This window comes from Diadema antillarum, unplaced genomic scaffold (genome assembly GCF_040938485.1).
Source record: "Diadema antillarum isolate AM-2024a unplaced genomic scaffold, OU_Dant_1.0 scf00000163, whole genome shotgun sequence".
Classification (NCBI taxonomy): Eukaryota; Metazoa; Echinodermata; class Echinoidea; order Diadematoida; family Diadematidae; genus Diadema; species Diadema antillarum.
In genome coordinates, this window is record NW_027271052.1 from 2,958,162 (window position 1) to 2,971,354 (window position 13,193).

At 38.9% G+C, this 13,193-nt stretch overlaps 1 protein-coding gene across 1 annotated transcript; it reads left to right on the plus strand.

The window, feature by feature from the left end:
• Nucleotides 1-2,048: 2,048 nt before the first annotated feature.
• LOC139722322 (dynein axonemal assembly factor 4-like) lies at nt 2,049-11,233 on the plus strand. Its single transcript, XM_071633632.1, has 10 exons — nt 2,049-2,208; nt 3,649-3,793; nt 4,373-4,506; nt 5,494-5,626; nt 6,408-6,589; nt 7,993-8,093; nt 8,857-8,937; nt 9,546-9,618; nt 10,385-10,490; nt 11,118-11,233. Exons 1-10 carry the CDS (start codon nt 2,086-2,088, stop codon nt 11,216-11,218), a joined length of 1,179 nt encoding a protein of 392 aa, XP_071489733.1. The 5' UTR covers nt 2,049-2,085; the 3' UTR covers nt 11,219-11,233.
• The last annotated feature ends 1,960 nt before the right edge of the window (nt 11,234-13,193 follow it).

A 13,193-nucleotide genomic window follows, 5' to 3' on the forward strand; every position in this document is an offset into this window, starting at 1 on the left:
TTTATCTTAATTATTTCTGTTACATTTCCTTGCCCTGACAGGCCTCTAACACAATGGACCAGGCAACTGCTTGTCCTTTCTTTCCAAACTGTAGAGAATGGAGGGCAAGTTATTTGGGGTTGGCCCATTGGGTTCTAGTAGTTTAAACTCACCAAAATACCCCAATGATTATTTATGTATTTTAGCACGATTGATTCATCATACTCATTCATGTTACATTTACTTACCCTTACGGGCCTCTGACGGCATGGGCCAGACAATCACTTGTGCTATCTTGACAAACTGTATATAGGAAATTCAGGGCAAGTCTATAGTTTGGGGTGGCCCATGGGGTTCTCGTAGGTCAAACTCGCCAAAATACCCGTACCGTACTAGATTTGTATGTATTTCAGCATATTCAATAATCTAGTTAATCATTTCTGTTATAATATTTACTTGCCCTGACAGGCTTCTGATGGCATGGGCCAGGAAAATACTTATCCTTTCTTGACAAACTGCATTGAGGGAAAGCAGGACAAGTTAGTTTGGGGTGGCCCATGGGGTTTTCGTAGGTCAAACTCGACAAAACACCCCAATGATTTTATATGTTTATTAGCATATTCATTTATCTTACGCGTGGTAGTTGCCCTGACGGGCCTCTGACGGCATGGACCAGCCAATCACTTGTCCTATCTTGACAAACTGTATATAGGGAATGCAGGGCAAGTTAGCTTGGGGCGGCCCATGGGGTTCTACTAGGTCAATGTCAAGAAAATTCGGCTTTGAGTCTATAGTATGTCCAGTATTTTAGGATATTCATCAATTTAAATCATATCGGTTTCATTTAGTTTTTATTTCAGGTACCACTTTCGGGTTTTGGTGATCTGCTGACAAGCGAGCAAGAAAGTAAAAAGTAAGAAAAAAACAAAACAAAGCAAGCTAAGCAAAAATAAAAAACAAAAATGCAAGTAAACAAGTAAACAACCAAACATCCCCCCCCCAAAAAAAAGGCCTTTACTTTTCTTTGCTAATGCCGCTTCCACTTTCTGCTGCTGACAAGAGAAAAAAAAGGGGGAAAAAAACAAGAAACAAACGAAACAAAAGAAAACAAAAAACAAAAAACAAACAAATGATGCCACGTCCAGGGAAAAATGTGATTATTGTGTGTTTGTGTGTGTGTTTGTGTGTGTGTTGGGGGAGGTACATGTTTTATGGTTGGCTCTACGCTTTCAAAAGTGGGGGCACTTCATGGTTTCTTCAGCTGACGAGCAAAAAAAAAAAAAGAAAAAGAAAAAGGTCTTAGCCCAACCTGTTATGAAAAAAAAAGTGGGGAGAGGACCGAGCCCCCCCCCCCCCTCCCCCTCTTGTGGGCAACGTTCTTGCCATCTTGTTCTACTTTTTAGTGGGCATTTCTACAATTTGGGTCCAAGAAACCAACTTCAAGTTGCGAATGTCGAACGAGGAATAGGCCCCTAAGTAGCCAGATCAGACGCCGTGCGAAGCGGCGTCCCTGTGCGACAGGGACAGGGCTGGGGGTGTTTCATCAACGTTTGTCAGCGCTGACAATTTCAGCAAAATCCTTGGTTTTGATTGGCTGAGATGGTCTGGTCACTGACTGTTACTATGGTGATTCAAGTTGTCAGCGCTGACAAACGTTGATGAACCCCACCCCCCCCCCCCCCCCCCCCCCCCGATGGCGAATATCAAACGAGAAAACAGACGCAGTGATTCGCCGTGCGTCCCCATGCGACAGCGGCAGGGCTGCGTATGGTAACATGCACGAATAAGTAACTAACTTCAGATAGGGTCTGCACTGTAGCGAATATCGAACGAGGAATAAGTAACTAACTTCAGGTGGCGAATATCGAACGAGGAATAAGTAACTAACTTCAGGTGGCGAATATCGAACGAGGAATAAGTAACTAACTTCAGGCCAGTGCATAGTTTGTGTAGTATACACGCGGTCGACCCTCCAGCACGTAGGGCTAGGGACGGTCGACGGTCGACGCGTCGGAGCATCATCATACGGTTACCACGCAAACGTCAAACGTCCTAACGCGCTACTTCACTTTCTACAGCTGGACGTCGGACGTAAATTTGCTAAAAATGCCAATCGCAATCAAGGACTATACATGGGAAGAAACAGAGACAACTGTCCATATTACTGTCCCCATCAAAGGGAACAGTTCTTCGAAAGCAGATATATTTTCAAGCGATGACTATATCAAGGCAAGTTAAGTTTTCTTGTGCAGTCCCATATGTTGCCATTGGTGTTATGTGGTACATGTGTCATGTATCGTGTAATTTATCATAATGATGCTGACTCGACTCATCGATAGTCTACCATGTGCTGATGTACCGGTATGTTCTCTGTGTTACTGTAAATCAGTGACGCCGTTGAAAGCTAGATAGAATAAGGAATGACGTAAACTTTTACTTAACTTTTGATCCAAATGCTAAATATTTACAGTTATTTTCTTAGAATGAAATTGTAGTAAATATAAATTTATTAAGACTGGTGCATGGTGCGAGCAGGTTTGCAAACAATAATCATGACAATATTGTCATGATTATTGTTTGAAAACCTGCTCGCAATGTTTATTCATGATAATGTGAATTTAATGTAGATCTAGGTTAGTACTGTAACAAAGTTAGTAGGAGTTTTACAAAGTGTAGAACATTTGTAACACTAGTAAATTTAGTTCACATTAGAAGAAAAAAGTTGTGAACTGTCTGATCTCAAGACTTTAGCTCTGGGCTCTCTTGATATCGTTAGTGAATTACAAGCTACAGGCATTTGTTTTCATCCACAAAAGTTTTCTAACCTTTGTAAGACTTCCTTCAGTACTGTCTGGTATCGCTAGAAGTGAAGAGGCTATATTGTAATAGCAACAGCAGAAATCCTGAAATATGTGGGTGACATGACACTCTCTTTCAAGGTGAATTCCCCCCAAAGCAAAGAGCCCAAGTACCCTCCTCAGCTCATCTTACAGTTTGTATGACAGTACCATCATCACATGTGAGAGCAAGAGGGCCATTCAATCATTCAATTCATCAGTTCATGCATTTCTATTTGTTTAATGCGATAACAAACGGATACTTCTGGACTAACAATATTGGTTCAAAGGTCATACAGTTTGTATGTCATGAGTAAGTATGCATGTGTTTGTATTTTTGTTTGTGTGTTTTGTTAAGGGGTAACAAATAGATGTAGATTGTCAAATCTTTTAATTGCAAATTTTAAACATCTCAGTGTGACAGTGGCAAAAATCAAGACTTAGATTCTACATGTAATCTGTACTAAAGGGGACTATGACCTTGGACATTCATAATGAATTGTTATCAATGCCTATTAAGCTCATCTTTAATAAACAACAATATCTTTACATATACTGCATTACAGACAAATACATGCATTTTTGTAATTGGGATTTCACATAACATTTGCAAAAGCAATTGTAATCCTGTCACTTCAGCATATTTTCAAATTTAGAAAAAAGTGAATTACATGCATTTGAAAGTTTATTTGCAAGTGCCATATTCTATGTATGCCATTTGTTGCAGTACACATTGTGACATTATTAGTTTGTATAAACAGGCCAAACCTATTGAAGACACAGAACTCATCAGCATAGTTACCTTTCTTATACTCAATTCACTGATTTATAGGTCAACAGCCCTCCATACATCTTTGAGGTGTTTCTCTTCGGTGATGTTGATGATGGGAGGAGTGTGGCTCAGCTTGGAGACAGTGTCATCACCTTTAAGCTAACTAAGAAGGAGCCAGGGACATGGGGGCAACTTTCATCAACAGGTGAAGCTGATGAAGTATTAATGCTGTCATAGGATTCCTCATGCAATTCCATAGTGTTTTCAGCCTAGATGCTTGCAACCTCATGCAAGCAAAGTACTAAAATAAGAAAATAACATTTTTTTCCAAATTATCTGTCTACATGTATGTGCCAGTAAATGTTTGTAGAATGTGTTCTAGCATTTCCAGATATTTGGAAATAGTACCACCAGGCATACCCCCACAATTTTTGGAAAACTTTGCTGAGTAAATCAACCAGCTGCCCATTCTCATGTTATGTTTGCCTACTTTTTGAAGCCCTTCTAAAGTTCTCAAAGCAACGTTAGAAATTTTCTAGCATCACCATAACTGCAGCAGTTAGCCCTGTTATCACAACCCACCTCTTGATAATGTTGTTTAATGTAATTTCCAGCAGAATGAGATCCAGCTTTGTCAAATGATATAATCAAGATGTTGTCATTGGTGTCTTTGACATTGTACAGGTTCTCATTGCCAGTTGGAAGTTGTCAAGTTTCACTGGATGATAGGATTTCCTTTATGTATCTCAGATATGGACATTCCCAGTCCTTTTTTTTTTTCCAGGTGACAAAGAAAAGTTGAAAGAGAAGAGACAGGTTGCTGTTACTGCTGCCCACAAAAAAGCAGAAGAGCAAAGGGAGGAGAAGAAAAGAGAGAAGAGAGAGAAGGAGAAACTTGCTCTGAATGAGCAGATAAGGGTAAGAGGTGCCAGTATTGGTAAATCACGATTGTCCTACTACAACCAAACCTGTGTGCAGTGACCACTAAGGTGAAGCAAAGTAGGTGGCCAATGTAGACAGGTTGATATCTTATTTGGATTCATCACAAACACATATCTGTCATAAAACATCACATGTATGTCTCATGTTCATTAATGGATGCCAAATATCTGAGATTGCTACATGTTGTGCATCTGTTATTCATGGTAAATGTTTGAAACCAAAATTTTTGTAACTATTTATCTTCCACATGTTTGATTAACAATATGATTGGATATTGAAATGGCTGCTAGGGACATTTGGCAACTCTTATGGAAAGAAAATTAGTTGACATATACACGTATTGTTTAATGTGAACATTGGTGCCACTATGAACAGTAAAATATTGACTGCTAGAGACGACTGTGGTAGTCACTTGCAATTTGAAAGAAGTCAATTACCACTATGAACAGTGCCTTCACAGAGACTCCAACTCTCCCGTTTTCGACGGGAGATCTCCCGCCGAAAATCCATTTTTGCAAAATCTCCCGTTCTCCCGTTTGAGATTTAATTTCTCCCGCCCTGGCTCTTTGTCTCCTGTTGGAAAGGATTTCTAACATATTTCTATCGTATGTTGAAAAAAATAAGCCTTAGATAGCTCCAGAGAGCATCTAGAACCCTGGGAATTTCGCACTTCGCACACATCAACTTTGAGTCTCCCGTTTGCTCGGGGTTTCAGGCGGGAGAATCTCCAGATCAGAAGGTACTTTGGGTTGGAGTCTCTGCCTTCAGTGCAGTTTTTCTCCACAGGGTAATTTGGAGTGGCCATAGAGGGAGATGGCAGCTATAGGCAGGTAGCTGCTATACAGTGTAGGTGTCAACAAAAGTGCACTATTAGTAATCCTGCCATTTTCTTGTGCTTGATGTGTATATAGCATTCAAAACACTGGTATTGCAGTTAATTTCTTCTCTGTTATGTACATGTAGCTGGAGAATGAGGAGAAAGAGAGGATCCGGGAGATCAAGGAGGCGGAGATCCAACGTGTTACCATGGAGCTGGAAGAATGGAAGAAACAGACTCAGGAGGAGCCACCTGGAGATGACCCGAACCCAGCATTCAGTAAGGTTTACATTTAGGTTAGGACAGATATAGTGTGACTGCTTGAGTCACTCATATTAGCCCATTCCTTATGAAAATCTGGTATACCAGGTTCCCAAAAGGTAAACAAGAGTGTCTACATTTGTGGCCTAAATTCATGTTCATCTGTGTTGGGATGACCAAAATATATCATCACTTTGATCAAAGATGAGAGTTTCTTCTATTGACATATGTTCTTTGCCTGTATCAAAACTGTGTATGTTTTTGTCTAATTTACCTTTTCCACTGTAGTAGTGCACTTGTTTTCCCCCAAAACTTGTATGAAGATGTAAAATTGTATGTAGCCATCAAGGCTGAGCTCATTAGATTTTGACTTTAACTGACAACATTTTTGTGCCCTTATATAGTATGTAACAAAAGAGCCCAGCGCACACTGTACTCATATCTCATGTCCTATTGATAATTTGCATTGTTCTATGGCACATGCAGTTGACCTTGGAAAGGGGCTGCATGTACCACTTGACTGCTTTCACGCAGGTGGATTACCAACCTATTTATTCTTTGTCGACCAGCCAAAAGAATTTCATTTGTTGACATCGAAGGTTCTCAGAGAATTACGGGAAGAACAGGTTAACTTTAGTGCATCTTTATGTTTTTTTTAATTTTTTATTTTTGCAGTTTATCATGTCAAGACAAGTGCTTTTCATGGTTATGAAGTATTAATTTGCAATTCTGTGTGTTATACTTTTCTCTATCTATCATCTTTGTTTTTTTGCTTACTCCGTTATCCTGGTCATGATAGGACATGATGATGGTGATGATGAAGGGGAGGATGATGATGATGAGGAGGAGGAGGTTCGGGACGAGAAATCTCTTATTGACAAGCTTCCACCACCACGGTCCAGACAGAACATCTCAGTTACCTTCACTCCCAGGGTCTTTCCAACCCCTCTTCGGGAGTCAAGGGTGCAAGAGGAAGAGGAGGTTGGTACACAAAACACTAATTTCTCTGATAAAATAGAACTGCAATGCACTGTATGTCAGTCCATATTCCATGTGGTATCTGTGTGCTGCCCTCTATGGTGTAGCAGCACAAGTCCATCAGCTTTGATAACTTGAGAACTAAGTTGTTATTAGATATACATCCTGATATGAATGATTTGTTGTTATGTTTTTTATGTCATTTCACATGATGAGAAGGAGATGGAGTGTATGAGAAAATTTGTACAGTTCTTTTTATTTATAGAGTTAAAGGAGCATTCCAGACAATATTCATATTTTCACATCATGTAGTACATAAATCAACAGCCACATGTATATATTTGTGGATTTATTGTGGTCCTCAGCAGAGAAACCAATACTCTGAAAAAAACCTTAAACAAATGTTGATGACATAGGAGGCTCACATGTTTCAGAAATGTAGCTGTGTAATTCCATTACAACACCTGTGTAGAATCCATACATGCCTTCTTCTTTTGTTCTGCTTCCTGGAGCCCCCACTCATGCAATCCTATGGTGAAGCTGCTCTGTCATCATACTTGTTAATTGCAATTTGTTATACATTTTGAAAACATTCTTTTATTCCTCACCCCAATCACTATAAATCTGGAAACTCTGTATTCAGTACAATCAATTTACAGTTCAAATATAAAAGTCTAAAAATCATGCAGAGGTCTCCTGTAAAAGGTTGTGTGTGCCAGTGTGGGTGTATATGTGAAAAAATTTGTGTCTGTATGGCACAAAAACACTGAACCCAAAAGAGGATATTAAAGGCAGCCGATCGCCATCCCTTTATATGGTACGTAAACTCCGAACGACCGAAGTTTGTGCATGCAATTGCGCAATGCCAGACTCGGTGCTATATCCATAAACGTGTGGGACAATGCTGCCACTGAGACACGTGTGTGTGTGTGTGTGCATGTGTGTGCACGCATCATACACAAACATTGTCACCACGAGCTGCGGTGATTGGAGGAGAGAGGCCAGAAGACGTGTGTGTGTGTGTGTGTGCGTGTGTGTGTACGCATCATACACAAATACTGTGACCGTGAGCTGCGGTGATTGGAGGAGAGAGGCCAGAAGACGTGTGGCTCTTTTGGCCTCTCTTCATGCGCATGCGCGCTGAGAGTGTGCGTCCATTCGGAAGCTCTCGTGGCTCGCTCGGACAGCCATTTTGGGTTAGGAGATTAGCACAGAGAGCTCTCTTGTATCCTAGCGTTTTGTTCGCTGACCCATTGAGCCAGCGCTATTCTCATTCGGGGTCACTACATTTGATACAGAATGTGTGAGGCAGCGTGTTGCGTTCATCTCCGTGCCGCACAAACCACTCGCCATGATTGAGTGCCTTTAAGATTTTTGTCATCATGGTTCCTTGCTCTACCATGCAGTGGCTCAAGAAGCAGGCAGAAGCAAGGAAAATCCCAGAGATTGATGATGATGATCTGACTGCTGAAGAGAAGAATCCATTCTGGCTGAAAGACAAGGGAGAGTGAGTATACTATCATACAGACATACATTGTAACACAGACAGCATGCAATAGTTCTTATATGAAGGGATACATGCATATACCATATGTTCGATGTGCGTGTGTGTCTGTGTTGTCTTTATTTTTATTTTGGCAATCCATTACATGGTAACTGTTATCAAATCTTTGTGTTATTTGCTTTCATTGAATACCAGGTAATACATGAACTGAAGAAAAGTACAGTGAGAAAGATATACAACTATTATTGCTACCCTTACTTGCTTATTACATTCTCCTTTTCAACCACATCCTTATTACAACCATTACAGATACTATTGTTAGTACTTACTTATAGAGACCACTATACCACAACAAAAGCCTGCACCATCACTTTCACCCACACTGCTGCAACCTTATCTACCACAGCTAACACTCTTTTTACTTCCCTACCACCCATCAGTTCCCCTACCACCAATATCACAAACACAACTTCCACAACCACAACCTTCATAACCACAATTGTCATTTCAATTACCACCACAACAATCACAAACACAACTTACTCTACCACAAACACTACTACCACAATATGTAACTATTTTGATATGTAATAGTTCATTGTTATGATACAACTGTATATACTGGTTATTGCTCTGTAGCCACTCGCAGTAGCTACAGGCAAAGTGTAACCCATTACATTAGGTATGATAACTTCACTGCAATTTGCTTTTATGCATGAGGAGCTGATCTGATATCATTTGTATTTCCTGTTTTGTCATCATTTAGTTCTTTCTTCAAGGGAGGGAATTTTCTTGCTGCGGTCAATGCCTACAACACAGCCATCAGACTAAATGGAAAAGTGCCAGCGTATCCTTTCTTTGCAATGATGATAAATATTTGTGTGATGACCCTTGAATAAAATAGCTAACTGTTTTCAAGACACACTTTTATTAGCTTAACAAAAGTGGGACCTCAGCCCCACATTCTTTCCGTACGTACAATCTTGATAATCATACTTTGTAATTCCACAGACAGCAAACTTATCGCTCGGTGTAATTGCTTTCTTCCAACTTCAATTTCACTAAGTCTAGGTTTTGAAATCACCAATGTTCTCACACTTTATCTATCATTTATAGGTTTCTGTTGTTATTATTTATATGAATGTGTTACTGTATACGCTGAATATTTTGTGAGGTTTTTATTTTCGCGAATTTCGCGAGTCGGGTGTTATTCGCGAAATTAAAGACACGCTAAAATATTGACTCTGATCCCAATGTGGATGCTACGTACTCGTGTACATTTTCTCCGTTCAGTACAGGACACCATGCGCGAAATCTTCAGGAATTCCAGGTTCGCGAAAATTTAGACTTGTGAAATATATGGCATATACAGTATTTATGCAGCCAGTGCAGCACTTCACAGAGACACCAAAAGTGCAGTTGTATACGTTGACCCTTAACATGGCTCTACATCAGTTTCTACTCAAACCGAGCTGCTTGCCATCTGAAACTACGCAACTTTATCAAGTGTGTCGAAGACTGCTCAAAGGTAAAGTTCAAAACCTGCCACAGTACTTACAGCCTTAAGCAAGGCACTTTATCCACATACACGTAAATCTTCATTACCAATGTCTATTATATTTATAACATTCATGATTGTATTATAGTTTCTCATATACTGTACTTTGTGTGTTGTTTTAGACTGAAAATAAATCCAAACAGTAAAACAAGTGTATAACTTCGAGCCTGGTATTAAGTTTGAAACTGATTTGGTTTGATGTAGAATGTGTGCACCATTAGGTTTCAGCCTGGTCAGGTAGAGTAGTCCCCAGGGGTAGACAGGGTATTGAGCACAACATACGTGGGAGTCTCCAAATGTTAAGATGATGAATTATGCTCAGCCCTCTGTGTGCTCTGTGTGCCAATTGGCACAGAAAACCCCATTGCATTGCACATTATACTGTCCAAATTTCCTGGCAGAGAAAGACTATGATATTGCAAATGACTGTTGCTGTTTTTTTTTTTTTGTGTATGTTTTTTTAATCTCCCTTAATCGGTCTCTGCTGTAGTTGTTTGTTGTTGTTGTTTTTTTGCCCATATGCTGTTTCTTGTGTTGTGAATGTTATCTTTTGTATCATATTGTGCTGTTATTATTTATGCTGTAAACCCATATACTGACTCAATGAAAAACAGCCCTGAGGCTGATAGTGTTTGTTTGTTTGTTTGTTTGTTTGTTTAGTTTTTTTTTTAAAACCACATTGAAATAAAACAGACAAACAAACAAACTGAAGCCATATTCATGCACCCTTTTTCAGGCCATTGAGCTTCTGACTCCACCTGTCCAAGCCAATGCTTCATCTCGTCTCAAGGCTTACACAAGGAGGGGAACAGCATTCTGTGAACTGGAGCTGTATGCAGAAGGTACATCACACCAGCTTGTCTCTGTGTGCTTGTGTGTTATAACCTTGCTGTCTCTTGCAATTGCATGCTGTATAAAAATGAAATGATGTCAGGTGTGATATAAAACCATGGAGGCATCTGTTATATTAGTATGTGGGTTAGCTGTTGACATAAACAAACATGTTGCATGTTTGATTGCTCAGTAGAAGATGTGTTCTTTTTCTCTGAGAATATCCGCAGTGGAATGTTCAAATTGCACATAATTCGTTTGAAATCAAAGTATGTTTGAATCTTTTTTTTTTTTATTGACTTGGCAAAGTTTGTGAGAGATTTCTATTCATTTTGACGGTAATCTTACATGATCAAATGCATAATACCCCATCGCATTCTGTCGAAAATTTATCTAATTTTTTTGTTCTTACTTCAGGCACATATAATAAGATTTTTAGATTTGTCAAGTGGCACACTAGATCTAAAAGTAAGGAATGTGTTCACATTGTACATGTATTTGTCGCACACAGCTTGGTATTCTTGCTGTCATAATTCCTTTAGGAATTCATTTACAGTGTGTGCTTCATATCGATAATGCTGCGCTGAAAGTAAAATTGTCTTGTCAGTTCATATTTCATTACTTGGCATTGTACCCAGGTCTTCAAGACTATGAGGCAGCACTGAAGATTGACCCAAAGAATGAGCAGATAAGGCAGGACTCTGAGAGGATTCGTAAGGTCATCCAAGGCACCTCATGACATTTGACCTCTGACCTCCAACACCTCTACTCTGAAGTCTACTGCAGGCAGTATCTTCTCTTCTATTTATCTTCATGCAAATTTGCTTTTTAGTATGTGTTTGTGTGTGTGTGTGTGTGTGTGTGCTTTTTTAATCTTTATATTTGATTTTGTTTTGACCCTCCTGTCGTGAAAAGTGTAGAGTTAGTTTATAAGTGTCAGCTGAATTTTGTTTGGAGTGACTGAATGTCTCCAGAAGTAGAAACATTGGTGAAGAAAGCATGTCTTCAAATAGTATGTATCCATGGAACATGGTGCACTCTGATAAGTGTCAGATCAGTTTACATGTTCAAAGCATTTCATGCAGTGTGCTGTGAAACTCCGATCTGAGTATTCAAAGGTTTTATTGTACGCATTTTTTAGGCTTTGCACATATTACTATGTATATGAATTTTCTTATATTTATTTTACGTGTATCAGCATCAATAGGTTTTATGTATATAAGCTCAGATTTAATAAGAATACAGTGTATGTTTGTTTATTTATATTTTAGTGTGTGTATGTATGTGTGTTCTATCTTTTTTCTCTCTTTTTTTTTGGGGGGGGGGTAGGGTTAGAGTTATGTATTGATATAGTAACATATCATTTTTAATCATTCCATTTCATAACATTGCAAATATTGAGATGCAGATGATGATTTTAAGTGGTAATTCCTCAGTTTGAACAAGCCAGTGCTGAGGGATGTATAAGGCAGTGACCAAGAGAAGCCATTCCTCACTTAATTTCTGGACTTCTAAGGTTAGTTTCTATGATTTTTCAAAAAGATTTCTATGATGTTGATGATATTTGATGAAATTTAGTCAAACTCAAAAACTTAGGGAACAATTTCCTGTGACTTGTGGCAAATCTGCTGAAGACCTATTCAGAGTCAGGGCCAAATTATGCAATTTTCCAGTAATTGAAACAGTATTTTAATGAAATCAGTAAAATTCAGATTCAATTGAAACTCCGTTATTCATGTGATGCTACAGATATGTACATGTCAAAGGTCTAGGCCAACCTGTAAGATTATTTTGTTGAGGAGATGTATGCAGAATCATTTTAGTGATTTGATTTATGAAACAGTTTAATGGTGACAGGGTAGAAAGTACTCTTCAGAAATGGAAGAAGTACATAGTAGCAAAGGGCATGACATGATGTGAAGTGGTTTTAGAGTATTTCTTGTTCTGTGTGCATAGCAGTAGACTTGTACATAGACAGCTCATTCCAGTCACAGACACAATAGCTGCAAACTTATAAATATGATAAAGCAGTCCAGCATCTGGACTAGTGGTGAAAGGGATGGAGATTACAGTCGGGATAATTTTCAGAGGAATACATGTACGCGTGTACCTGTCAAATGATTCAAATACAAGCCACATGAAGGATTTAATGAACTAAATATACTTTATTCGACATAATTTCTATCTCTTGATAGCATGATATTTATACATCATCAACTCCTAGCAAATACATACACATTAAGCGTCACATGAGTCTTGCTAACATATACAGATTGCAAACATGGCATGTCCAAGGAGCAAACATAATAAACATGTTAAAGGCAGATGATGCACTACGATATGACTCTGAAAAACTTAGCAAGATAATGAGTTAAAGTAACGACAACACATTTTCAAGATATTCCCCTCAATGTTATTTCACCTGCTCACAGTGAAAATTAAGACTCTGTTATTGATATTGATACATAAGTACTCTACTATGTACATCCCTTATATTGCATGAAAATGAATCATACTTTGTCCTTAGAATTCTTTTAGTAAATAGCTATGACAATATACTCATTCTAACCAGGTATTTTCAGCCCTTATTCAGCTTGACAAATATCATGAATTACATGATTACCAGGTACTCATTTGTCCACAGTTACATTACCTTCTTTATGGTACTTGAGGAATGCTGAATTTGGAGTATGCAGATAGCTGAAATTTCTGGC